Here is a 27,270-nt window from a genome sequence, read left to right on the forward strand (position 1 = left end):
TTAAGATTCTAGCCTCTATTCCAGACACAAATGAGAATTAAGTGGCAGCATCTTTCCTTTCCCCACAGAATAATGGAAGATCGATCAACTCTATTTTCCCTTTTAAAAACACTTCTCTTCTCTTCACACTAATGGATAAGAGAGATTTCTCGTGGGGAAAGGAAGGAAAGGGCCTTCTTCTACCGCCACTCTTTTCCCAATAGCCACTAAGCCAGTGGCTCTCTATCTAAGGAACTCTGGGGTTGCAGAGAAGCTTGCCAGAGTTCGTCTGTGAGAAGATCAATTGTGGCAGACAAACACTGGAATGTCAGCTGGTCTGCAATCAGTACAGTTTCCCCAGAATGTTCAGCTGCATGTGAGATCCAAGTTTTCTAGAGAAAACTTGGTTCACATAGGTTGACACTTCAGCCCAAGAGGCCTAGCTGGAGCGCTATATGAAAGGAGTACACACCCTAGAACAAGCCCTAGCATGCTTTGGAACATACAGGGACGAGGGGAGTTTAAATCCTTTCTATAAGCATTTCAGAAAACAGAGGGCCCAATGACCTCCTTGCCAGCTCTAATCAGTGCAGTGTAGAAGGCCACGTAACCCGCCCCTTGTGTTTATCATCAGCACTGGGATAATTGACGCAGTTGCATCTTCTTTTTGTTTCTTCTGCGGGCTTTTTGCTTCCAAATGGTCCTTCTCTGTGGGCCCACATGGCCCTGCTCATTCCATCATCCTTTGATCTGCTTTCCTCCCCGCAGGCAGAGGACAAGCAAAAGTGCTTCCAGATGAACTGCCTTTGTTTTGTTTTGTCTTATTTACACTTCAGGAGGTTTGAATGCTGTTTTCTCCACTCAGAGAAACTTTACGAGAGAATCCTAGTCTAGTGTGAATGCAGCCATCTACAGGCATCAAGGGGGAGAGAGATGCAGAATGACAGAGTCAAACCTCAATTATCTCTTTTTAAAGGGGGGGGACACACCATGCAATTCATGAAATAGTAAGCTGCGCTAAAATCTGCCTATGCCAAAATATATTAAACTTCTACTTACATACAAAGAGCATAACTTTAGACATATACGAAAGTACAACAGAAACCAGATACTGCAGATATAAAATTTTAGGTTGATTACTACTACAGTATAGTGTTACTGCCATATAATGCTGATCAGCAAAGGAATTCTTACCTGCTGAACTTCACTTTCTCCATTTGAAATTTTTTCCGTGTACACAAAGGAATTGAATATCCGCTGTAATAAAATTAAGAAAGATTGATTAGACACATCGGTATAATATCAGTGACTGAGCGTATTTAGGTGAAAAAAGCAGCTACATGCGGAACAGGTAATATAAAAGAGAAGATTAAGGATTAAAAGAATTATGGTAATAAGAGACGGAAAAACCACAGCAGTTTCATGAAAAACACATACGCTTCCATAATTAAATTAAACAGATGTTTGTGTTTTGTGGAAATATATAGGATATTGCATCCAGAGTGCCTGACATTGAGTGCAAGTGGTATGAATTTAAAATAGCTATGCTTCACATTTCAAACATGGCTTTCCCCAAATAAAGTAATTGTTTACATATACCATACATTTAATGCAATGCAGCTTTTTCAAAAAGGTTTTTTTTTTAAAAAAAATTCTCATTCTAAATTTCATTAGGAGCCTGTCTAGATTTCACTTATACTCAACGGGCTTTGCTTTGGGACTCCTGCGGTGGAAAAGGAGCAGCAGCATTCTGTACCTCCCTTTTCCCACTGTATACATACATGTTGTTGAAGGGAACGGCACGGAAAAAGTGAATGCTCCTTACGGAGAGACAAAACTAAATTGTTTATATATTACTCACACACATCAGCACACAAACCAGCTCCGCTCGCACCCTCCCTTCTTGCTCGCATTCTCCAGTCTATGTCTTGCTGGTCTTCTCCTTTATCTTTCCTACATCTGGGTCAGCAGCGGTGAGGGAGGCTAAGAGGTTTTAGAAGTGGATAACCCTTACCTACAAAACAATAATCAAAGCTTCTACTGGGTTACTGAGAGGAAGCCTATCCAACCTTAGCTCCCAGCCCAGAGGCAGGCATCTGCTCAGTCTATCTTTGCCCCCAAAGATCTTAAGAAGGCTTGGCTTGGGCAGAAAGGAGACAGTACATAGCTTCCATTGAGCCACTACCATCAAGGGCCTTCAGTAACCATCTCACTATTGGTGATGGGCTGTTCCCAAAGCAATAGGAAGGGGGATCTTGGACTCAGTGGATGCATGTAACAAGCCAAACATCTCCTGAGCACCATCTATCTTTCCTACTTTAGGGCTGATGGTGGAGAACTGAAGCTGCAGGCAAACACTGACAGGTGAGCAGGAATGCCCATCTGTCAATCACCTGTTGTTGTTGTTGTTGTTGTTGTTGTTGTTGTTGTTGTTGTTGTTCCACTTAATGCCAAAATAGGCTCTAAGCAGTGTTTAAGGGAGGTTGCCAAAACTGCCAATCTGCTAATTGATGGTTACAGCAACCTCTTCTTAAGACACATTTACTGCACCAATCAGCTGGCTGACACTGCCGGCTCCAAAGGAGGTTGTTGTAACAGCTGATCAGCTAATTGGGAGTTACAAGGAGCCCCTTTGAAGTCTGTTTGGAGGAAATGGTTTAGAGTGCAAAGGAGCATCCCCCCCCCCCCCGCAGACATCTGTATACAGAGATTGGTCAAATTAGCAAAGAGTTGTGTACAGAAATTTATTATTCTTATCAGTAGAGAAGTATAGGCAAAGTAACTACATTTGCATCATGACTGCTTTACATAATACAGATGTATTTTAAAAGAAAAAAGATTACCGGTACTTCCATGGAAAAAAGGTTATGATTGTTTTCCCCATTTATTTTCTACACTTTCTAAACTTAGAATTTTGTTTTATTCTATAGGCTCCTAAATTTATATTGTTAATATGCCTATATCATGTAACTAAATACCCATATGTACCATTTATTATTCTGCCAAATTATGAATATTCAAAACTACCAACAAAATAGCATGAATACTTGTTTTTCATGTCATGTAGAAACACAGTTATTCAAAGAGCTACCGTATAGCATGCTGAATCAAGAGTGTGGCTCGTCTTCACATAAGTGATAAGAGAATGCAAACCCAATCTGAATTACTTTCATTTTACAGTGCTCCCACCTCCTTCTGTAGCTGGCAAGCTAGGAGTGGGGGACCTGTGGTCCTCCAGATGCCCTTGGACTCCAACTCCCATCAACCCCAGACAGCATTGCCAATTGTCAGTGGTTAAGGAAGCTGGAGTCCAGCAGCACATGGAGGGCTATAGGCTCCTCCTCTCTGCTCTAAGCAGCTATAATTATGTGGCACAAAAAGACATCTGTGCTTCCTGGTCAGAGGTTTTAGATCAGGGGTTGGCAAGGTTTATCTTGCCTGGGCCGGATCGGTCCCGCAGAGATCTATCTGTGGGCTGGATTGTGCATGTGCATGAGCGCGTGTGCCCACAATTTCCAGTGTGTGCAGGCGCAATTTCCGGCGCTGCGGAAGCAGGTCCCTGTGTCACACTGGTTTAGCACAGTGTGCGCGCAAGCAGGAAGCTCAATTAGGGGCGGCTGGTGGGCCGGTCAAATGACCTCCATGGGCCATTTCCAGCCCATGGTCCTTCGGTTGCTGACCCGTTTTAGATCATGCATCTTGTATCATAAAAACTTCATTTACTTGCAAGACCAATCTGTATTAACTGTTATCACAACTGTATAATATGCACTCTTTTGCTCAGGAAACAAATGAGTTACAAATTGGGAAACTCATATTAAATCAATAGTTTAAATCACGATTAAGCTCAACTACTTAAAAAATGCATTTCAATTTCAGGCATACAGGCAAAGCCAACAATGAGTTAATTTAAAGAAATATGGGACCAAAGACAAATGGTAAAGAGCATTTTTGGGGGGAAATGGAAAAGGAACAAACCAAGTACAGTACATTTAACTAAGGTGGGAGTGTAACCCACTGCCAAAGCACAGCAGTAATTTGATCCTAAGTGTGCCATATGTGTTAATATTAAGATTAAATTGCTTTGCAAGCACCTTATTCTAAAAGATAAAACGTATTGTTGACTACTTCGAGCAACAACAGATTCAAAACACTTCATCATATTAATTTTGTTGTCCGGTTTAGTTCTTTAAGCGCCACACTTTGTGTGCAGTGCTTTACAGAGTTTTGGTTTATTAGTTTATTCAATTTATATACAGTGGTACCTCGGGTCAAAGATGCTTCGGGTTACAGACGCTTCAGGTTACAGACTCTGCTAACCCAGAAACAGTACCTCGGATTAAGAACTTTGCTTCAGGATGAGAACAGAAATCGTACAGCAGCGGGAGGCCCCATTAGCGAAAGTGGTACCTCAGGTTAAAAACAGTTTCAGGTTAAGAACATACCTCCAGAACGAATTAAGTTCTTAACCCGAGGTACCACTGAACCACCCTCCATCCAAAAATCACAGAGCTGTAGCAAAAAAGGCGATTCACAGCTAAGGATGCAAGTACCTTATCTGAACTAGATGTAGCATCTAAGCAAATAAAGATATAAGCAGCAGTTTGGCAGGTCAAATTCTATCCTCAGCACTCCTCTTGCCATCATTCAGGAAAGACATATCCTTGGTCACAGAAAACACTGTGGAATAATCTTACGTTTTGTTCCACTGAGCTTATGACTGTCACTTTCCCTTATTCCTTTCCCTCTTGGGGACTTCAGGAATTTAAGAAATTTGAACTCTTAATGCTAAGGCCACCCCTGGAGAGGGCGGCAGTAAATCTTCTGAGTTTACAAGTCCCAGTGAGCCTAAAAGGATTAAAAAGGCAAGATACAACTATTATGAAAAAACCCAACACTGAAACTTCCTCTCATTCTATCCCCTTTATTAAAAGCTCTGATCAGTTTCTAAGACTACAAACAAACCTTTCCCACCCCACCCAATTTAGAGAAGCTAATTTAACATCAGAAGAAAATACATTAAAGGTGTCATTTTGATGCAAAATGAACTGCATTTTCTTTTCCACTCACAAATTGCTGAATATCTGGACATCAAAGGAAACAAAGAAATAGCCTCTTAGCTAACACTGAGGTTTCTATCCATAATACGAAGCTAGCCCTTAACCTGAGCTTTTACAGATCTATGAAGAAGCATTAAAAATAATGAATATAGTTAGGAAAAAAGAATACCGATAATCACTTGTTTGGTTACTTAGCTTATGTTTTCAAGTGAGAGTTTGAGTCGAAAAAATAAGTATAAAATTTTCCACTATGAAAATGTTTGCTTCAAATCTTAATTTTTGCTACCTAACAGCAGCACATGAATACTGTGATCATTGAAATGTTCTATCTTCTCTCCCCATGGTTCCTGTAATTAAATGAAGGAAAAATTGTGTGATTGCAAGCAGCATGATTGGAGTTATATGTAGTTGGGCCCTTTGATATGGATAATGCAGTGCAGTTCTGCATGCACTTTGCATCACACACTGTGAAAATGTGGCATACGCGAATTTATCTATACTGTATGTGGAATATCTGACAAATTACCATCATTGATTCGTGTTTAAACATGAATGGCATATACAAAACTGCTGGGTTTATTTATACATTTATCTGAAGTACTTATAATTCACTCTTCATTGAATATTGTCGATTCCAGAGCGGGGAACAATGAAGTAAAATAATAATATACAGGGGGAAAGCAATAAACAGAATTATAAAATCCATCAAAGTATGTCCAATAAACATCAAACAAATAAACAGCTCCATTATATAGCAAAAAAACCCTAAACTACAACAATTAGAAATTCCAATTTAACAAAATACGTGGATGAAGAAAACAGGACATTCAATTCACTGAAGAACCAAATGGTCCTATCAACAGTTCCCACACCGTTTCTTACCTGGTGCAATGAAACCCACTCCCCCGCTCTCAATCAGAGAGAGGCCCCCACTCTGTGCTAACAGACTCTCATTCCAGTCTTTTGAGCACCTTCACTGCCACTCTCGAACCCATCCAGGCTCTCATCATGAGCAGCAAATTGTGAACTCTTAATATTATAACTAACTGTACCATATGTTTTATCAAAATGTAAATCAGCCTAGCAACATAGTACATGGTCAATTAGTTTGTTGTTGACATTTAAAGCTGTAAACAACTTGGGACAAGGACATATAACAGAACTATGTCCCCTGATACAGACCAAGCTCAGCTGTAAGATTTTCTTATGGATGACCTACTGGTCAATTCACAACCAGCAGACTGTCCCTTGGGGACAATGCAAAAGTGGGCTCTCTCAGCGATGGCACCCAGTCTTTGGAATACCAACCCTCGGTCATGAAGTGGTCATCTTAAAACAACTCTCAAAAACTTAGGTTTATGCAAGTTTGCCTAGACTCTTACCAACTCCTACTTTCTAATTATAGGCTCTTTTTAATATTTTAAAAGTAATGAATTTTTAATGCTCAGTTTTATTAAATGGTGTTCTGCTTTAATTACTTCTATGTAAACCACTTGGAGATGTTCATTACATTAAGCTGTATACAATTTTTATAACTAAATAAATCTGAGAATGCATACTCCTCCATGCATCTGTGCTGATTCTGGATCGCCATTTGTGGGGATGGGAGGAAAAGAGGAACAGCAGCTCTAGCCTGACTAGGCTCATGGCCAAACTACATGTGATCAGATCTAACATTTATTTATTTTTACTTAAAGGCAGCCTCAGTGATGCTATAATTTGCACTGTAGCAGCAAAGCTGGGGGGGGGGAGGAGTCAACCCTTTCCTATGACATTTTACAAAACTAAAGAAAGTACACAAACATACACACAGCTAGCCCTGCAGCAGAAACAATTTCCCAATACGGGGCAAAACACTTCCCCTCCCAACTACAGTTGAAACGAGCAAAGTCTGACCACTCATACCATTCACTTTTCTGCCTTATCCCTTGAATATAGGAAGTGGAGATAAGTCCTTTTCTGAGCCAGTACTGTAATTAAGGCTCGTGCTCCCTAGAGAGGTCCTTCTTGGTACCTATATAACTTGGGCACCAATTGAAGACTGTTGTATTCTCTTTGGTTTTGGTCCAATTAGTTTTGCTGCTTGCTTTTGCTGCTCTGAATTGTTATATTTGATCAAACTGTTGTTTTGTTGACTGGTTTTAGTTTTGGTTGATTGCAAAAAAAAGAGACAGGTAGCACTGAGTAAATAAATGTGCTAGTTAGAACCCTTATTTCCACATCCACCTGTATGACTTGCTTTCTGTCTTTTGATGGGGGTCGGAGTTTGCTAAGGAATAGAGGAGGGAGGACAAAAGACACGGAGCATCTTAACTAGGAAAAGAGGAATCCTGGAGAGGCAGCATGGCTGGACCACTGCAGCACTGCTTAAGAAAGCATATATACCTGTATCTCATGCAAGCATATTTAACCTAGCATCTTCATTAAACAGATTTTCAAACCCTTAGCTGGAATTAGCATTTGGGAGAGAATCTTAGAAACAAAACAAAACCAAAATGGATGGAAAGGAGACTTTGAGAAAGTTTCTCCAGTTCTTAATACCTTTATTACATCAGTCCTTCACTTCCTTTTCGCAGCGACTTATGCCCATCAAACCCTTGCCCAAACATCCCAAAAGGGTGAACAGCAAGTTATTATTACCACAACAGATTATACCAATGTAAGAGGCTGTTCCACTAGGCTCTATTTCTGAAAGAACCTGAGCTGGCAGAGGCTCTCTGCACTCTGCTTTATTTTATTTATAGACGTCAATGGGATAGTGTAATTGCTCAAAGCTATGCTCAGTTACTTGAAGACATCCAAACTGAGACCATTAAAAACATAGGGGGAAAAGATTGAAGCCCCAACTGGGACACTGTATTTCTAGACATAACCTCTTCGAAACCCCTATTTACCCTGAGTAAAGAAGAGCTGGAAAACTACCAAAAATGTCATCAAGATACTTTTTTTGAAGCCAAAGAAGGGGAGGGGGGAAGGAAAAAAATTAGTTCCACATGTTAAAACGATTCAGCATTTAGTCTATGTAATTTGACTAACGTTATACTCATGACAATGCGCATGGCAATCTTACAGAAAACTAAAATTGATGTTATGCAACCTCAGAATATAAAGCAGATGGTGGAAATAAACCTCCATACACTATTAATTTTCTTCATCTTGAGCCTGGGAGTAGGGGACAAGGGAAATATATTTACTATAATCTACAATAATAGTAGATAATTATCCAGTGGATTCCTGTATTCTCAATAGAGGTCAAGAGCAGAATGACATAACGGGGTGGGAGGGGGGAGAGAAGGGGAGAGCCACACTCAAGAGTCCAAAAATGCCATTATCAAATGGTACAGTGTCCAATTGTAAAAGATAGAGGAGCATTTCCAGTACAAAAGCAATTTTGAAATATACAGTGGTACCTCTGGTTGCGAACAGGATCCGTTCTGGAGCCCCGTTCGCAACCTGAAAGGAATGCAACCCGTGTCTGCGCACGCATGGGTCGCGATTCACCACTTCTGCGAAAGCGTGTAACGTCATTTTGCACGTCTGCGCATGTGCGATCGGCGAAACCCGGAAGTAACCCTTTCCAGTACTTCCGGGTCGCCGCGGGACGCAACCTGAAAAGACCCTATTACTTTCAGGTCAATGTAGAGTGGCAGCTAAGCTTAGCATATTGTCCAAGCTCAGACTTGGTTAAGCTCTCTCCTCCTAGATCACAATCTAAAGCCAAGTTTTGTTCTTTTCTCTTTCGTCAGGACCAGTGCTAGTGGCCAGCAGACGTTTCATAGATCTATAGGCTGGTGCATTTTGCGTAAATTAAGATGGCAAGCAGCAGCCACCAATGGAAGTGAAGCTTCCCATCATGTGGCTCTGTCTTTAAATACCCTATTGGCCTGAAAATAAGCTACACTTTCCCCCCCAATTCCGATTGTAAAAAGCTAAAGTGCGGCTTATATTCGCGACCGTACGATATCGCTGCTAAAACAGCTGCCACGAGGGCCGTCGGGAGCACAGGGCAATGGCGCCCGTCATGTTCACGGCTCCCAAGCCTCCCCCAAGGCACCAAATTTTAAAGGTGAGGCTTATATTCGGGTGCGGCTTGTATTCGGGCCAATACGGTAATGTGTTTGTTTCTAGTAGTTATGGCACTAACAATGAGCACAAAGGGAGGCTACCTATGCTGCTCAGCCACCTGAAAGGCTGTTGCTACTGAGGCAAACCAAGGAAGGAAGAGACTCAGTTACATACAGTACTAGCAATTGCTATGGGGTCACATACATGGAACAGCTGCAAAATGCAGATGCCATCACCTGTACAATTTTTGCAGAAACCAACACAGGTATAAAATTGAAGTATCTCATCTCCACCATCATGAAGCTGTAACTCCTGGTCACCAATGTCTTGCTTTGCACTAGCTGAGTAAGTTGACTTGCCAGTTAACTCACTTTTTTTTTTCTCTGTTCCCAAAATATGAGCCAGGAGTAGCTGCTTCGTCATATGAGAAACCATTCTAACACAATTGGGGACTTCTGTTTTGTTCTTCATGGATATTTATTAAAAGACAGAAAACAGGAAAACCCTATCAGAATCTAAGAGGAATGTTGGCCTCAAAAGGATTATGTTCGTGTCGAGAGAGTTTCGTTTCATTCTTGGCGCTGTGTTTCTCTACTTTACAGATCTATCAATCACAAGACAGGCTGCACACTCACAGCTCTAATGGCATGGGATAAGCCTGTGTAATTTCATACTCCACAAGAAAAAAAAGGTCCAATACATGCAATGCTGTATGCACTATAAATCTGATCAGTACAGGCAAAGCTGGAAATATATAGTTTTCACATGCTGGGAGTGCAGTGCATGAGTACATTAAAGTTCTTGTGTTTTCACTGTTTACATAAATAAAAGTGAATCACCCTGAAAATAAGTTAGAGTGGTGCCCCGCAAGACGAATGCCTCGCAAAACGAAAAACGCGCAAGACGAAAGGGTTTTTCGGTTTTTGCGTCGCTTCGCAAGACGATTTTCCCTATGGGCTTGCTTCGCTTTTTTCCTAAAGCCGCTTGAAGAGGCACAGTTGCGACGGACCGTGCTTCGCAAGACGAAAAGACTCACGGAACGAATTAATTTCGTCTTGCGAGGCACCACTGTACTGAAGGACAACAAAGAACATTCATTCAATATTTAAGTGAACATTGCTAAAGGTGGCATGCTAAGCAAAGAAAATATAAACAAAACATTGCTGAAAATCAAAGGTTAAAATATAAAGAATTCACAAAATGAACATACGAATGCTAACTTTGGATTCAAAGTTATACACTTTTAAACTTCAGCACTATCTGTTTTGCAGTAACCCAAGCAAACAAGGAGTACCTTATAGGTTGCTTATATAGATGTATATGGCCCAAGAAGCAGCCTAGGCACAAGGTATTACTCTCTGAACTTATCTAAATGTCTTTCCACATACGAAAAATGACACCGCAGATTTACAATATTGGTAATAGCTATGTGGACACCTCAGAGTCAACCTGGAGTAGTTTCTATTGCATACCTTTGAAAACAAACACCTCATTATTTCCTTTTTTTAAAAAAAAAGCTCTCACCACCTTTGGAGTCTTGATATTAACAAATTTATGGTGGCACAGACAGAACAGGGGGAAATGCATAGAAGTGAAAAGTTTAAAATGTTTGGAATTCAGCTTCATAAAGAAGAATTTATAATATTCAGTGGGGTAACAGTGTAGTAGGCTGTTGCAACAAAACAAGCCTAACAAGTTTATTATGGCACAAGTTTCAGACTACAGATACCCGGAATGTTATCCTAAGCTTAAAAACCAGCCACCCACAAGATAAAATTGCCACTTTCCACACAAGTAATATCGCCATATAGCCATTGGGAGGGTTTGTCTCCTCCTTTTTAACAAAACCATACACAAATCTTTAGCATGCGGTCAAAATTCCTGTGGTTTAGTACTGAAAGCCATCTATCGCCAGCTTTACGTCAAGAACAGTTTATTTAACGGGTCATCCTAATTATTCTATTGCTTATACTGAATCACTGAAAAGCAGAAATCAAGTCTACTTTACAGCAATACTCCCCCACACCGCCCCCTCCAACAAGAACTATTACTGTTAGGTCTGGAGATATTAACTGCTGCAACACTCAAGGATACAAACTGAAGAAATGAAAAACCACATCCTCAGGCCGGGGGGGGGGGGGAGTATCCCATTTCCTTGCCTGCTCCACTAACATTGCAGTGCTACATATGTCTACTCAGGAGTAAGCTGCACTGAGTTTAACGGGACACGCTCCCAGGTAAGCATGTTCAGCATTACACCCTAAGTAGCAAAAATTGCCCACTTCCAAAGGATAGCGGTATGGGCTTGCAAGGGTATTTTATTTAAGGTTTTAAAAAGAAAAAGAAAACATTGCTGACCCAGATTTGCAGATTATATGAAACCTGCAACGCTGGTGAGTAGATATATTTTTAAACTTATAAATTAGGAAGTGAAAGGCTGGGACTATTTCCCAGTAATTATCAATTATATCCAACTGCTTTCTCTCAGTCAGCTACCCTAAATTACGCAAGAACTACTGCTTTTGACAAATTGCTACAATTAAAACAATTTCTATTACAGATTGGGGTGGGTGTATAAATCACTTGTCACTTCGCCTGTCTGATGAATTGCAACAAAAAAAAGATTTATATGTCCTTCGGAAAAGCATACCTGTCTATTCAAAATAAACACTATAATGCAATTTCCTTCCAAACATCATATTTATATATTATTTTCATTATTTAAGATACCCCTATGCCAATCATGGGTGCAATGTCTTATTAATTTGAAAGAAACTTGAATCAGCAGCATACACTGATTCCTGAAATTACAAAATTTCCATTCTACTATAGAAGAGGAAGGTTTCCTTAAACTCATTCATATTTAATTTTTGAGGATGGTTCACTGCACATAAAATATTTATTAGTCAGGTTTTTGAAATTGCAATGCAAAAATGTCGGTCTCCCTTTCAAAATAGTTTTCACTTTACTTAAGGTTATATGCAAGCCTCTCTTTTCTTGGCCATCTCTGAAGTAAGAAGGACACAGTTACAACATAATCTTGCTAATTTCAAAGCTAATTGCATAGAAAATGGATGAGAATAGATACTATTTTTTAGACAATTTTATAAGTCACAGTAATCTTATGATACATGTAAATGCAGAAGGAACCCCTGCCAAATTCAGTGGAACTTGCCCCTATGAATATAGGATTGCTCCCTATTGCACCAGCTTTTTCATCAACCAGTAGTCTGATTCATCTCCTAAAAAATTTCATTTTAGTTTATAATCTATATAAACATGTAGCAACATTAATTCTTATTAAGCACTATTAATATAATCCATTCATTCATTTTCTTTTCTTTTCCACACTGAATTGCTATGAAAATTTTCTGTGACTGATGTGCTTCGCACACCTGCTTATGACAAAGTCATCTAAAAGAAGGGAAACAGGCGTGACAGTGGCCAAAGGTGCATTTTCCACACACGGCATCCGAGCCAGCTCATTACATGCAGAGTTAGCACGACAGCAGTGCACCCTTCGAGGCCATCAATCACTACTGTGCTAGTATGCAAATTAGCAAATCATGTGGTAACTACATTTAGACGTGACAGGACATGCATGGAACAAGCAAGCGCTTTTTCCCATGGTCCCTGTCATGTCTGTAAATTCAGCCCTAAAGTGCCAGTCCACTGGCCTCCCCAACACTCAAGCTATAATGAAATGTAAAATTAAGTGAATGGCTAGGGACTGTAACATCCTAAGCTGTTCTTGGCAAACTGTAGAAAAACAGCTAAGTGAAATCAAATTGAAACCAGATTTTTATCATCTCTTGCCTATCTCTATTTTCTAGCTTGGTACTGGAATTCTCTGCCCCCAGACATCTGGTTAGCTCCCTCTTGCTGCTACGCTGAAAGGCCCCTTAACTCATTTACTTGCTGAGGTTTTTTTCTAGATTGGTGGAACCTTGTCCCCATCAACTTTCTTTCCGTGTCTCTGTTAAATTGCAAGCGACTGGGCCCTGCCTTGCTGTTTTAGAAGCACATAGGGAGAAACAGTGGAATCTGAGATATGAGTTTTTCAAAAGCAGGCTGAGGGCTAAGTTCCTCATCATTTCTCAGTGTAGGTGCACTAATGGATTCCTTATCTAATGGAAACCTAACAGCTGGAATGTTTTATGAGACTTTTTTTATTGAGCTCCAATTGTGCCCACGATGCTCTTTTTGGTAAAGCTGTGACCTCTGCATTTTAAAAGAACAATGGAAGAAACTGTGGCAGACCTTGACCATGACCATCTTGACCGATTCCTGGAAGTGCTGCTCCCCGCCTTGCAAGCCTTTTTCTACCTGGCCTGGTTGGGTGGGGCCCTGACTGACTCCAGCTACAAAAGCTGAGGCTGGAACAGACTCTTGGGCTGCAGCGTTGTTTGGGGGTTGCTGTTGGTCTTTTTGTATCTTGTGATTTATGTGGAAATTGTTCAGTTGTTTTTTTAAAAAATATTTTATTTATTGTTTCTAATACTTTTGTTATATTGTAGTTGCAGTTATGTATTTTTTCATGTTTGGACATGGTTTGAACTGTGTAAAAGAAGCATACAAATAAAATTATGTATGTATGTATGTATGTATGTATGTATGTATGTAAAGAACCCCAAAACTGAAATCTGGGGGAGGGCAGATCTATACAGATGATTATACACAGAGAGAAGGAACATCTGAAGATGATTCAGAGCAGAACAATGATGTTTTGATATATGAATGCAGGCCATGTAAGGGAAAGTATTAAATGTATGAAGTATTCAAGCTTCAAGAAGTGAGAGCTGCATTAAATCTATGCCTGAAAGATTCTGGAGAGACTCTCACCACTGTTACTTAATGTGAAGGAGAAAAGATCTGCTTTGCTTGCTACTACTCAGGAATGCACAACTCTAACCATAGCCCTTACACAGCAGTTACAAACCTCAAGTTCTAACTGGGTTGGAAACATGACCACAAACAAGTCCTTATTAGTGACAGACAGCAATTTACTCCCTGAAGAAACAGAAGTATGAAAAACGTTTTGCCACCACTGCCACCTCTACGCTAGCGGAAAGAGACAGAGAGAGTTTGTTGCTTGATTGGAAGAGGCAGAACCAGCTGAAGTAGACCTCAGGAAATGTTTGCAGATGGAGAAACCAGTGCTATAGCTGATAGAGATGGATGGACAGACAGACAGACAGACAGACAGAAAGACAGACTAGGATCAATGTGAAATTGGCCCAAATATAAGCCGCACCTGCAAATAAGCTGCACCTTTAAAATTCAAGGGGGGGGGGGGGAGAGGAAAAAAAGACAATACCCGAATATAAGCCATTCCTTAAAATTCCACAGGCACCCATTCTGTTTTACCATATATCTGTTTCAGCAACAATATTGTAAAAGCCAATTTTTGTAAGGTCGAGAATTTAAGCCGCACTTTACTTTAACTTTTCATGGTCAGAATTTGGGCGGGGTGGGGGGAGTGTGGCTTATATTTGGGCCAATACGGTATTGGGAATTCTTAAAGGCCACCTGCTAAGATTCTTGTCTGAGAAGTCCCCAATTCAAGCATATGGGAATTAATTCATTGCTAGATGATCTACCAAGTCACCCCAATGTCTTTCTTACTGTATCCTATTGTATTCAGTGGGAGGTGACCCACTCATAAAAAAGAAAGGAGACTGTTTTGACAATTTCCATTCCTACTGCAGCCTATTGCAGTAGTCCCTGAAAATCTGCACTGAAGAGTTGGGGAAATCTCCAGAATAAGGTGAAAGGTGTCAAAAAAGATAATTATGTGCCCTCTCTAGAGCAAAAGCACTAGGAGACCAATTAGATTCCACCTATAGGAATTAAACACTTGTAATTATCTCAATACTTGAGAAGACTCAGACCCAGTACACTGTATGTGGACTGAGTGCTTTGCTCCACTCACAAGAGGGCAAATATTTGCATAAAGTTGGCATACACTTCATGCCATGTGCAAATGTGTATCATCTTTTGCAGGTGGGAATCAGAGGCCACACAAATAAGATAGCAACAGGTCAAACTCTCTCCAGCATTTCCATACCTGAAATATGCTATATTACTACCATCAGTACAGGACAGGAAGTGGTAGGGAATCATGGATCTTACCCCTCACTTCTGCCTCACTGTGTAGCAGCAAAAATCCTCAATAAGCCATTGGGTTAGTAACTTTAAGTGAAACTCTACCTGTATCTTTTAAAGCTGCAGTGCTGGGAGTAGTTTTCTTGGCACACAATTTTCAGGGTTTAATGATGAAAAATTAAAAACTACCGGTATATCTATACCAGTTTTTACCTAGTCTTGTAAAACTCTTGCGCTGTATTTCAGCTTATCAGTTTTTATGAGCAATGCTTAGCAGGTGATTAATCAAATCTCTTACCATTAGCAGTAAGAGGAAAAAAATATATAAAAATAATTTTTAAAAAGCACCATTATTTTATGCTCAATTTGTTTAAATGAGAGCGCTTTGGTTTTTTGGTCCAGATTTCTGAGCACAGAATACCTCTGGACTGAGCAAAAATTGCAGGTGAACTTTTTCTGGCTATGGAATTCTAGCCACAAAGTCTACTGTGAATATCAATACTTCATGGATGTCCACTTACACAACATGTCTTTTTCCATCTTCTCCCCTCATCTGTCTGCTGTGCCCTCCAATCTGCTCCAGAGAGTCTCCAAACTTTCCAGAGCAAATTTTGAGAGTGGGAAGCAAAGGCTATAAAGTCCCGTTGTGCAAGGAGAAGTCTGTTCTTCTCATGAGAGAGCAACACTGGATGTCATCCCATACTCAGAACACTAGACTTAAACAGCATGAAGACTTGATTAACACATAGTGTTAATAGAATTTCATTCCATATACGGTTGTATAACAGTGTTAAGGCCACATGTGCATGTACTTGCAATATATTCACATGCCTACAAGCACAATACTCTACATGCTGTGACCCACTTTTTCCATTCATATTATTACAGTTTAAAAACATGAGTAAGCTTTATTTCAGAAAACTAGTTATAAGCGGAATGTCAGCAAAGTCTTACAGACGTGCAACTTTCAAGTAGTGAACATGGTACATTTTAAAATGTAGAATATATTTTGAAGTGACATGGTCTTGTTTCATGGCTACCAACAAGTAAAGGACTTCCATCTACACACTTTCCTGCTCCTCAGTATGGGGGCAGGGGGAAGAGAGAGACAGAGATTGAAAAATAGTTTTCCTCCATTTCACCCCTCTAGTCTCACCTGAAACTGACAAACTATGGTTAAATCTTAACTATGTTTTGTTTTGGGGAAAATTAACTACAAACCATGTTTTATGAATAAATCATAGTTAAGATCAAATGCAGGTTAGCGGGTCAGCTGCAACACTAAACTGTGGCTACTGGAAACTTTTCACTTTTGATTTCCATCTCCTCCTTGCAGCACGCAATGTCAGAATGTAGCCAATGTTTCAGTAATCTATAACTGCACAGTATCCTGGTGATGAGACCAATTGTAATGTTTTTTTCCTGTGAGCACTATGACACAAAGTAAGGTAATGGTGATTATAGTAATGAAACATTACAATTTTCCTATTTGAAGACCCGGTTCACAGGACATTGTAAGCCAAACTATGGCTTAGCAAGACTTTATGTGTGGGTTCCCAGAGCAAAGTCAAATCAATCTAAGCTGAGGTTTGGTTCAACATGACATCCAAACTGGTACTCCTTGTTTAATCTCTCATCTCACTAACTAAAATAACAAACTTGGCTACAAGCTTGTGCTTAGTGAGGAGAAAATTCAACCATCAGCCTAGTCTGGACAACACAGTAAGCCAAACCTTTGCTTTGCTGTGCTCTAGGTGGTCACACACTCACCAAACCATAGTTTGGCTGTGTCTTGCGAATCAACTCAGTATTTCCAGTTCCAAAGTAATTATTCTTTAATAATAAAAAAATTGTGGAAGGTAGCGTTAAATGGCAAACATATTTCTTATTTTTCAATTTACTGTTTCAAAAAAAAACTTTAAAGAGAGAATTAAACTGCTTCCCACAAATTTACATAATGAAATCATTACACATGGAAAAAATTCAAGTCATAAATTGCGATTAACTTCCTCCACTGCCACCTCTCTTCTGATTCTTTATTTTGTTCTTTTATGCTATTCTTTAAGAGATCTGACGAGGCAGAGTACTTAATTTTATCATAGCTGCAGTACACAGAAGGTTCATATTAAGGCATCTTTTTCCAACTCCCAGCTATCAGACAGCAGAGAGGGAAATGCCTTGGGGTAAGTAGGGCAGTCATAGGGAACAGAGTCCATACGGCTCTTCAACATACACTTCTCTTCAGATCAAGGCTCTTTTTTATACTATCATATTTCCCTCTTTCACTGCACTCTGGTCAGATTTTTTTTTAAAAATGAGTTTCTCTCTCCATAGCAATACAGTATGTTTTAGTACAGTGGTACCTCAGGTTACATACGCTTCAGGTTACATACGCTTCAGGTTACAGACTCCACTAGCCCAGAAATAGTGCTTCAGGTTAATAACTTTGCTTCAGGATGAGAACAGAAATCATGCTCCGGCGGCGCGGCAGCAGCAGGAGGCCCCATTAGCTAAAGTGGTTCTTCAGGTTAAGAACAGTTTCAGGTTAAGTACAGACCTCTGGAACGAATTAAGTACTTAACCTGAGGTACCACTGTATATTAAAGAGTTACTACAGATTCTGGTCCACTCATGTTTGAAGTATGACTGTGTGAAATGTGTGTGTGTGTGTGTGTGTGTGTGTGAATGAGAACATGGTTTCTGCAAATCCAGTAAATGCAGCTTCCATTCTTTCACTAATGAGAGGTAAAAACAGCGATTCTAAGAGAAACAAAAACAAAATAACATTTTGTCAAAGCTGCAAGACTCTGTTCCACAAAGCTGTACTTTGTATATACTGTGCCATCACCATTTCTTGATTTCCTGTTTACTGTTGAAGAAATTTAATAGAACAAAGCAGTATCCTCTTTCACTTTTCAACATGAGGAAAAAAAGATAGAAACTAAGTACATCTCCTTGGAAATTAGGTTCCCAGTGAATGTGCTCAGGTTCATTTCTAAATGTAAGTTTGCTGAGTTATAATCTAGCTATCGATTAAATCTGTAATGTTTTGTATGTTACATTTATACTAAATCTTAGTTGTAAGGTGAAGTTTTCTACTGACGGCTTTGAAGTTTCCAAAGTCCAGAACCTCTTGGAACAAAGTGGAATTTGCAGATAATGACATTATCTAATAAAAACAAAATGTCCAGGGATACAACACGGAGGAATTAGGGAAATTCTACATATGCTATTAATTATGAGGTGGTGACCCTCACAGTAAATTATGAAAAAAGAAGAAGCAAATGCTAGCAAATTCCTCACATTTATTTACAGATGTTCAATACAGCGTCCAATCATAATTTTAAAAGTTAAGGTAATTTCAAAGCTACTGTATGTGACCCATGCAGCAGCCACCTGTTGCATAAGCTGCTACAAAATGTCTTCAGAGTGTCTGTATCTAATTTTTGTTTATTCACAGCCCCAAACCATTATTCCTACTATAAAAGCAAACAAACTGGGTTGTTGCATGTCTTATATAGCAAGCTGTTCTCTCATGCAGACAAAGAATAAGGGCCCCAGTATTTTCCTTTTAAAGTATGAAAAATCAGAGCAAAACCTTTAGAATCTTTTTCAAAGCCAAGGCTTAATTTGCATGACAGTTTAGCAATTATGAGGGATTGGGGTTTTTTGTTTTGTTTTGTTTTACTGGTAATACAAAGAATGAGGTACAGGATAATTTCCAGATGGTGTCCTATTTTGCATTGATTTTTAGGCTTGTGTTGTCCTGGGAGCTTTAGTTTTATCCCCAAGTTTCACATGGCATCCCCACTTCAAAGTAAGAACTCTTTCCCCCCCACTTTCCTCTAATTTATTAGTCCTTCTCTAAACATACAACAGCCTCCCCGTAAAAAGCCATAACCCATTATTCTGTACATGTTTCTAGAGAAGGGCTCCACCCAGCAATTATATCATCTTTCATTGACTTTCTGACAGGAAGCTGGTCAACAGTGGAACAAACTCCATCCAAAGGTAGTGGACTCTCCTTCCCTGGAGGTTTTTAAGCAGAGTCTGAATGGCCACCTGCCATGGATGTTTTAGTTGAGATTCCTGCATTGCAGGGGGTTCAACCATACTACCCTCAGGTTCTCGTAGAGCACGTCTTTGGGGATCTGCCATCTTCCATTCTGTGGACATGACCAAGCCAGTGTAGGCGTCACCAAGCAAACATGCTGGGAATGTGGGCTTGGGAAAGCACAGCTTGGTTTGACTCTGTCCTGCCATGTGATGTCCAAAATCTTCCTGATGCAGTACATATGGAAGGCATTGATGCGTCACTCCTAGCTTTATGGAAGTGAGTTTCCCACAACTCACTTCCATAAAGCAGTGTGTGCAACACACAAGCCTGACAGACCTTCATTTTGGTATTGAACATTAGCATCACAATCTTCTATACCCTTTTGGAGATGGAAGCCATTGCCGTAGCTGCCATGCCGATATGCTTGTCTAGCTCAGTGTTGATTGAGAGGTTGCTGGTTATGGTGGAGCCTAAGTGGTCAAAATCATCTACCAGCTCAAGCATATAGTCACCAAAGCTTATGTGTGGAGTGCTGGCGATGTCCTGACCCAGGATGTTGGTGTTCATCAGGCTGATGGTAAGGCCGAACTCCATGCAGGCTTGGGCAAAACAGCTGATGAGTTTATGTAGAGCTTCCTCTGAGTGGGTTGTCAAGGCTGTGTCATCTGCAAACAATGTCTCTCAGATGAGGACCTGCCACACTTGGCGTGGGATTTGCCAGGTTGAATGCAAGTACACACCATCTTCAGTCAAGCTGAAGTCATATGAGGGCAACAGAGAGAAGAATATGCCAAAGAGAGTTGGGGCAAGAGCATGGTCCTGTGTTGGGGAAGGCATCCGAGAATAAACCATACTAGACCAGGGTTTCCCAAACTTGGGTCTCTAGCTGTTTTTGGACTACGACTCCCATCATCCTGAGCTAGCAGGACCAATGGTCAGGGATGATGGGAACTGTAGTCCAAAATTGCTGGAGGCCCAAGTTTGGAAAACCCTGGGAAACTCTGTACTAGATGGTGTTGCGCATGTTCTTGTGGAAGGACACCATAATTTTGCGAAGCTTAGGTGAGCATCCCATCATACTGAGTAGTGTAAAAATCCTTTCCTGCTGATGAGGTCAAAGGCCTTCATCAGGGACAGAGTCTATATTACAACATTCATCTGCTTTCAAGTTACTACTACAAAAACCTTTATTAAAATATTCAGTATTTTAGAAAAACGCTAAAAACATGAGACTATCTCAACAGAAAAATCCATTCTGTGTTCAGCAGCAGGTTTGATTCACGTGCACAACTAAGGACAGAGCTGATTGACAGACACGTTTTGTGATCTTATGAGCAACGCCGCAATCTAAAAAAATGTAGAAAATGCTCTCTTGGAAAACCCTGGGGAAACACTGCCCTTCCCAACTGATGGCATGGCATTCTTTCCTCTTGAAATAATGAGCTGTGCAAGGCTTGTTTGGCTTTCACGTAAACAGTTTTTCACGCCAAGGTAAGTCATTCAACATAGTATCTGTCTTTTTGCTGTACCTTAGCAGATTACATAAATAAACATAGGGTGCCTTCAGACCTGGGATTTATTGCATTACTTTTCCTGATTATAACGCTAGTGCTTCTATACTATTTTCTAATGTCCCTTTCACACCTATTGCATTATGGAATAAGGGCTTTTCGACATATACCAGCATGTCATGTTAAGAGTTCATTCACACCAGTGGGCGTGGTTTGGCACAACTAACATCATTGGACAATGTCACCCTTTCCACCCACGTTCATGGAATGAACTGTATGCCTGTATACTGCCCCAAATTTTTGTCACTTCACTGCCACAATGTTCTGGGTTGATGCGATTGCAAATGGATTCCCCCCCCCCCCCGGAAGCAATTAAGACAGAAAAAAAATAGCTAAACTTCCACTATAGCCTGCAAGATTTCCAGAAGTGGCTTTTGCATTGTGTGAAAGCTGAAATATAACACAGAAATTAAGCATTAAGGAAATGGAATAAACTGCCATTTGAATGCAGCCATAGTGAAGTCATAGAATGTACATGCTTAATCTGCATTCTGAGAATCTGGAGTTCTTAAAATAGTGCTACTGCCACTAGAACAGTTGACAGAAGCAGGTTATGGAATCTCTTGCTCAATTATATATGAGAGTGTCACCCAAAAGATTCATTTAACAAGCTGGTGTTCTTAATTTGGCCCTTAAAAATTCTAAGCATAATGCTGCCCGCTGTTCAACTTGAATCTACCACCTGAAACCTAACATCTTTTCTTTTATTCTTTCCGCGCACTTTAAAAATAATGCTCATTAAATATAGAATTCTAGAGGAGAGATAATCAGAGAAGAGAAAAACTCCTGCACAGCCGTGAGAATTTCGCTCACATTTAGTTTCACTCTGAAAAGAATCTTGGCTTGTCATTTGGTATAGACCAGAGGTCTTGCCTTGTCACATACCAAACCAGACATTGTGGTTGAAAGCAATCTCTGGTCAGTTCCAAACAAGCCAACTTCAAAACAGTGGGTTATGAAACTGGTTTGTTTAACTAACCAGAGGTTTAAATCACTACCTCAGACTCATACATAACAAGCAAGGAATCTTTGAAAGTGAAACTAAATGCTGGAAAAATTCTCCTTCTGCTCAAAAGTAGGAGAGAAGAGAGGAGTGAAAAAGCCTAAGCCTTTGTTCAGGCCTATTTATTTATTTCATTAAATTTATAAACCCCATGACTGGAAACCACTCTGAAGAGTTTTTAAAAAACAAAACAAAAACAAAGACTCTTTTTTTGGTTCCTGCACCCAAAGCTAAACCCTGATTTAGTGTTATGAGTGAACAAAGCCAATGTTGAATTCTGACAATGTCCAAGGGTGGGGTTTTGGAGGCCCAGATCAAAGAATCCAGATTTTGGAAACTGGAACAGGAGTTAGCATTTAAATGCTGAACATGACCTCTTCTAGCTTATCTACCACACAGATACTCTGCAAAACTATGGAAGGAGTGTGCTAGTGCAACTCTGGTACATCATTTCAGATGACCTCCATTCCAAATACTGACAAGATTGCAAGCTTATGTTCTTGCATTAATTCTGTGATTAGAGTTGCTCATCCATTAAGTCTATGAATAGATGAAACAGGCCCACAGCTCCCGGCTGAATGGAACCAAGATGAGAAGAAGAAAAACATTTTTCTTTCGGCATGTGACATGTCAGTATCTCTGCTATGTAAGACAAAACAGAATCAAAAGAGATTGGGAAATGTTGTTAGATAATGGAAAACATTTACTCTGCTAGAAGGATATCATAAAGTGAATTATGTTCTAACATCCTGGTCCAAATGCTCTGGGTGCCAGTTAGTTTCTCGGTCTAATTCAAAGTGCTGGTTTTGACCAATATAGCCTTAAATGGCTCAGGACTGCAATACCTGAAGGACTGCTCCTTTCCATATGAACCTACTCAGCCCCTGCGATCATCATCTGAGGCCCTTCTTCGTGTGCCTCCTCCGCGAGAGGTCCAGAGAGTGGCAACATGAGAACGGGCCTTTTCTGCAGTGGTTCCTCATTTGTGGAACGCTCTCCCCAGGGAAGTTTGCCTGGTGCCTTCATGATATACCTTTAGATGCCAGGCAAAAATGTTCCTCTTCAACTAGACCTTTGGCTGATTAACATCCTATACAATTTTAAATGTATTTGTGGGAAGGGAGGGTTGTTGTTGTTGTTATGTATTTTGTGTTTTTATCTTGTATTTTTATGCTGTGACCCACCCTGAGATCGACGAATGAAGGGCAGTATACAGCTTTAATAAATAATAATAATAATAACAGTACTGAAAGTCTTTCCTGGGTACTGCTCACCACTGAGCTTGTAAGGCTTAGCGCACAACACTTTATGTGCTGTTCAGAGGATCAATACAGGACACAACGTACATAAAATCTCCTTTGATTTCTGCAATCAGATGAAATACTCAAGTACAGGAGGAGACAAGACTGCAGTTGGCCATCAAAGCATAACCAAACAAAATTTAAACTACCATTGTCTACAGGAATCCAGTGCCCCAACAAGAACTTGGGCATTCATTGATTGGGGGAATTGTTTAAGTAACAATTGTTTAAGTTGGGGTGGGGAATGCAACAGCTGCTAATCTTATCAATATAGAGTCTCAAGCTCACGGGAGTAAACTGAATTTTATGCTCTTTTGTGTTAAACATGAAAGGACTTGTTCCTCAGTTGCTACACTTGGCAGATGTCAAGCTTGGACTCAAAGCACTGAGGCTTGTGCCATTTTTATCATAAAAAATATAAAACTAACAGGGCCTGCGTTTAGTGGCATCTGGCAGCTTTAGTGGCAAGTATCAGCCTGGCCTATTGCCCAGTACTGTAAGCTACTGTGGTGTAGTTTTGACATTGCTATCAAAACTGAATGGGAACATAGTTTAAAATGTTGGTATTTGATGTTTGGGGCATATGTATATTATTTCAAACTTGCTATAATTTGACAGGATGTTGGAGTGAAATCTCTGGTCAACTAAAGGAGGATTTGTAAATCTTCTGTGCCTTCTAGAAGATATGATAAAAGCAATTAAAGATACATGGCATTTGCTTTGTTGCCTCAGTGTGGTGATATTACAGAAAACAAGAACTCAACAAAATTCAAAATTATTCAGCTTCACTTAATAATATAAATATAAGGAAGGATATAAATGGTCCTTTTATGCAAACACCATAGAAAAAGGAGGGTTGTTTGAAGTTTTGAAGATTTAATATTTAATTCCTTCAAATTGTTTTATTATTAGTGCTTTCCAAAAGGTGTGTATGACTTGCTGGTGGATTGCCAGGGGAGACTCCACCTTTCCCTTCCCAGATAATTGCCACTGAAACATTAGTATACCTCTGCAAAATCTTGGAAGACAAGAGAGTTGAACAAAGTACCAATAACTTTTTGTTCCATGGACGGACAAGACACCTCATCCCCAAGTTACCCAATGGAGACATCACAAGCTCATAAAATTCATCAGAAGCTCAAAGTCTCTGATCTCAGGGACTTAAGGGAAGTGAGAAGACACTTGCAAAGTCTTTGTCAGTCCCCCTCCCCTCCCCCTTTTAAGTCCCAGATCCCGCTCCTATCTTAAACAGGGGAGAGATATGAAGCTGGCCCCAATCCTATCACTTGACAACATCAGGCCCAAATGCTCTGCCAGCTACAGAGCAGGATTTTGCCTGCCACCTTGGGCATGAACAACAGGATTGTGGATGCAATGATACTCTGTCATGCCTCACCACTGTCTGGCCAGGGGCTGGTTTGCTCTTTCAGTTATCACTTTAAATCAGAATATACTTTATTGTTTAAAAAAGTAGTCCTGTGCATTCGGAGGCATTGGGTTTTTGTTTTTTGCATGCTCTAGGCTCTGTTAGGTCACCTTCTCTTTGGAACGTTGTAACTGAGGAGTATAAGTATATACACAAACACAGCTGTTCCACTTTTGCTCCATTTCATTTTATTTCTTTAAATTAAACCTTCCCCAATTTCAGACATCCAATTAGTTTCTCTCTATCAAAAGACATCCTTTAGCCTTTCATCTTCTTGAAAACTGAACGCGACTGAAGGGTGTCATGGAAACCGTATCTCAGGTCATTTCCTGTTTCAATTGTTTTGCCACCCAGTAAACAAAATACACTGGTTGTGTGAGATGGAAACAAATGGATAATTGTTATTCCATCCTATGGTGTGAACAAAAAAAAAATCCAAAACGCTGTTTCTCTATAACATCTGAATCAGCTCTACTTCTGCATAACTTCTGAATCAGGAGAGGCTGTGCAAGCCCCAAACCGCTGCCTTAATGCAGTGGAGGCCAGGAACAGGAGCAATAAACTTGAGTTTGAATATTGGGAAGGTGGAGGCTTTATGGGTAGGTAGTTTCCATGTCCAGAAGATAGGCCAGTTGCCTGTTCTGGACATGGTTGCACTCTCTCTAAAGGGGCAGGTGCAGAGCTTGAGGGTACGGCTGGATACATCTTTGTCACAGGGTTCGAAATTAGCAGGGCGCCAAAATTAGCATTTTGCGCCTAAAGATTCTCCACTTGCAAGCACCTCAAAAAGTCTGGGTGCCAATTTTTGCGCCTGGCTGACACTCAAGGATTACTGAAACGTATGCACTTTGAAGCCTCAAAGTATATGTTAAGGATAGACAATATGCTAAGGAGCTTAATCATAAAGAGTAGGCTGTTTCGAAAATTGATGCCAATATTTTTATTGTCAACACCAAATTAATCATGTATTAACAATTTTTGCTAAAAATGTGATATTAACTATGTGTCACTTATGTGAACAGCGTATTAGTTCATGCTTATCAAAATAATGAATAAAAAGTATTGCTGCCGCCCTTCTCTCCCCACCCCAGTGGCAACTAAGACATTCTGTTTTGGCGCCCACAACCCAGGTCCCAGAAGCCATTTGGCTCCTAGCTTTTCTATCCCAGTTCCTAACCCTGCTTTTCATCAGAGCCCCAAGTGACCTCTGTGGCTAGGAATGCCTTTCACCATCTTTGTCATGTATGCCAGTTACAGATATATCTGGATCAGAATAACATGGCCACTGGAGTCCATACATTGGTAACCCTGAGATTGGATTACTGCTCTGTGTGAGGCTGGCCTTAGGTCTAGTGTGAAAACTCCAACTGGTTCAAAATGCAGTGGGTAAACTGCTGATGGGCGCAGGAAGCTGACAACATGTGACACCTCTGCTAAAGCATCTCAACTGGCTGCATATACCAGGCCAGGTCCAAGGTGTTGATTCACAAAGCCCTGAGCAACTTGGATCCAGGATCAGGACAGCCTGAGCTACACTAGAGCTCAATCACTGAGATCCAGAAGAACATTGCTAGTTTCCCCTTCCCACATAGTCCACCCATGTTTCAGATGCCCAACTGGCCTCACCTAGAAGTCAGGCATTTAGTGTTGCCTGTGCCGGGCAAGCCTCTTTTGTACAGTGGTACCTTGGGTTACAGATGCTTCAGGTTACAGACTCCGCTAACCCAGAAATAGTACCTCGGGTTAAGAACTTTGCTTCAGGATGAGAACAGAAATTGTGCAACAGCAGTGTGGCGGCAGTGGGAGGCCCCATTAGCTAAAATGGTACCTCAGGTTAAGCGCAGTTTCAAGTTAAGAACGGACCTCCAGAACGAATTAAGCTCTTAACCCGAGGTACCACTGTATTTAATGAACGTTTAACATCTTCTTGTGGAAAGAGATGGATCAATGTAAATACGTAATAACTGATAACAAACACTGACTTACAGCATGCTTTCGCTTTAGAAGATGCCAAAACATTTACAAGGGGACTGGAGAGTATTCTAACAAAACATATTCTAACAAAACATAAGCACCCTGCCTTTTTATTTTCCTTTAGACAGCATCATTTATTGCACCTCATGTAGAACAAACAGTTCTGTTGTTTCTTAATGGAGGAGGAAGAATTTATAAACATTCTGCCATTGCTAATCAATAATATATTTTCCAGACAAAATAACCCCTGTAATCTGTAAACTGTTCTTTTAAGTAATATATAGTTAGAATATTAGCTAATAGGGAAAATAAGCACACACTACTGGTAGGACCTGAACCAACACATGGTCTGGATCTTATACCTATGACAAGATGTCTAAATCTGAATGAAATAAGAAAACCTCGCTTTCCCTTCACAGTCAGAATGCAAATGCAAAAGCTCCATTTGCAGGAGGATGAATGAAGAGTATTAAATGCTCACATTGCAAATGCCAATACCAATCCTTTACCAATCCCCATCCCCCAATCCCCATCCCTCTCTCCCTTTCCTCCACCTCCAATTATTCTCCATTCAAGCTTAAAATTAGAAGGGTTTTTTTTCCTTCTTCTTTTTTGCTCAGTCACAGGGACTTTGGAAGCTCCACAGGAACTGCCGAGAGATTCAGAAATGCACAATAGCTTCTATCCACAAAGCATTCTTTCATCCAGGCAGTACCTCTATTAAAAACA

General features: G+C 40.3%; 1 protein-coding gene across 1 annotated transcript in view; it reads right to left on the minus strand.

The window, feature by feature from the left end:
• Nucleotides 1-27,270, minus strand: part of CACHD1 (cache domain containing 1) — a 138,794-nt gene that overhangs the window by 89,047 nt on the left and 22,477 nt on the right. The window contains exon 2 of the mRNA XM_053392171.1: nt 1,174-1,236. Within this exon, the coding sequence (XP_053248146.1) occupies nt 1,174-1,236 (63 nt within the window). The remainder of the gene's footprint in view (nt 1-1,173; nt 1,237-27,270) is intronic.

This window comes from Podarcis raffonei, chromosome 6 (assembly GCF_027172205.1).
Source record: "Podarcis raffonei isolate rPodRaf1 chromosome 6, rPodRaf1.pri, whole genome shotgun sequence".
NCBI lineage: Eukaryota > Metazoa > Chordata > Lepidosauria > Squamata > Lacertidae > Podarcis > Podarcis raffonei.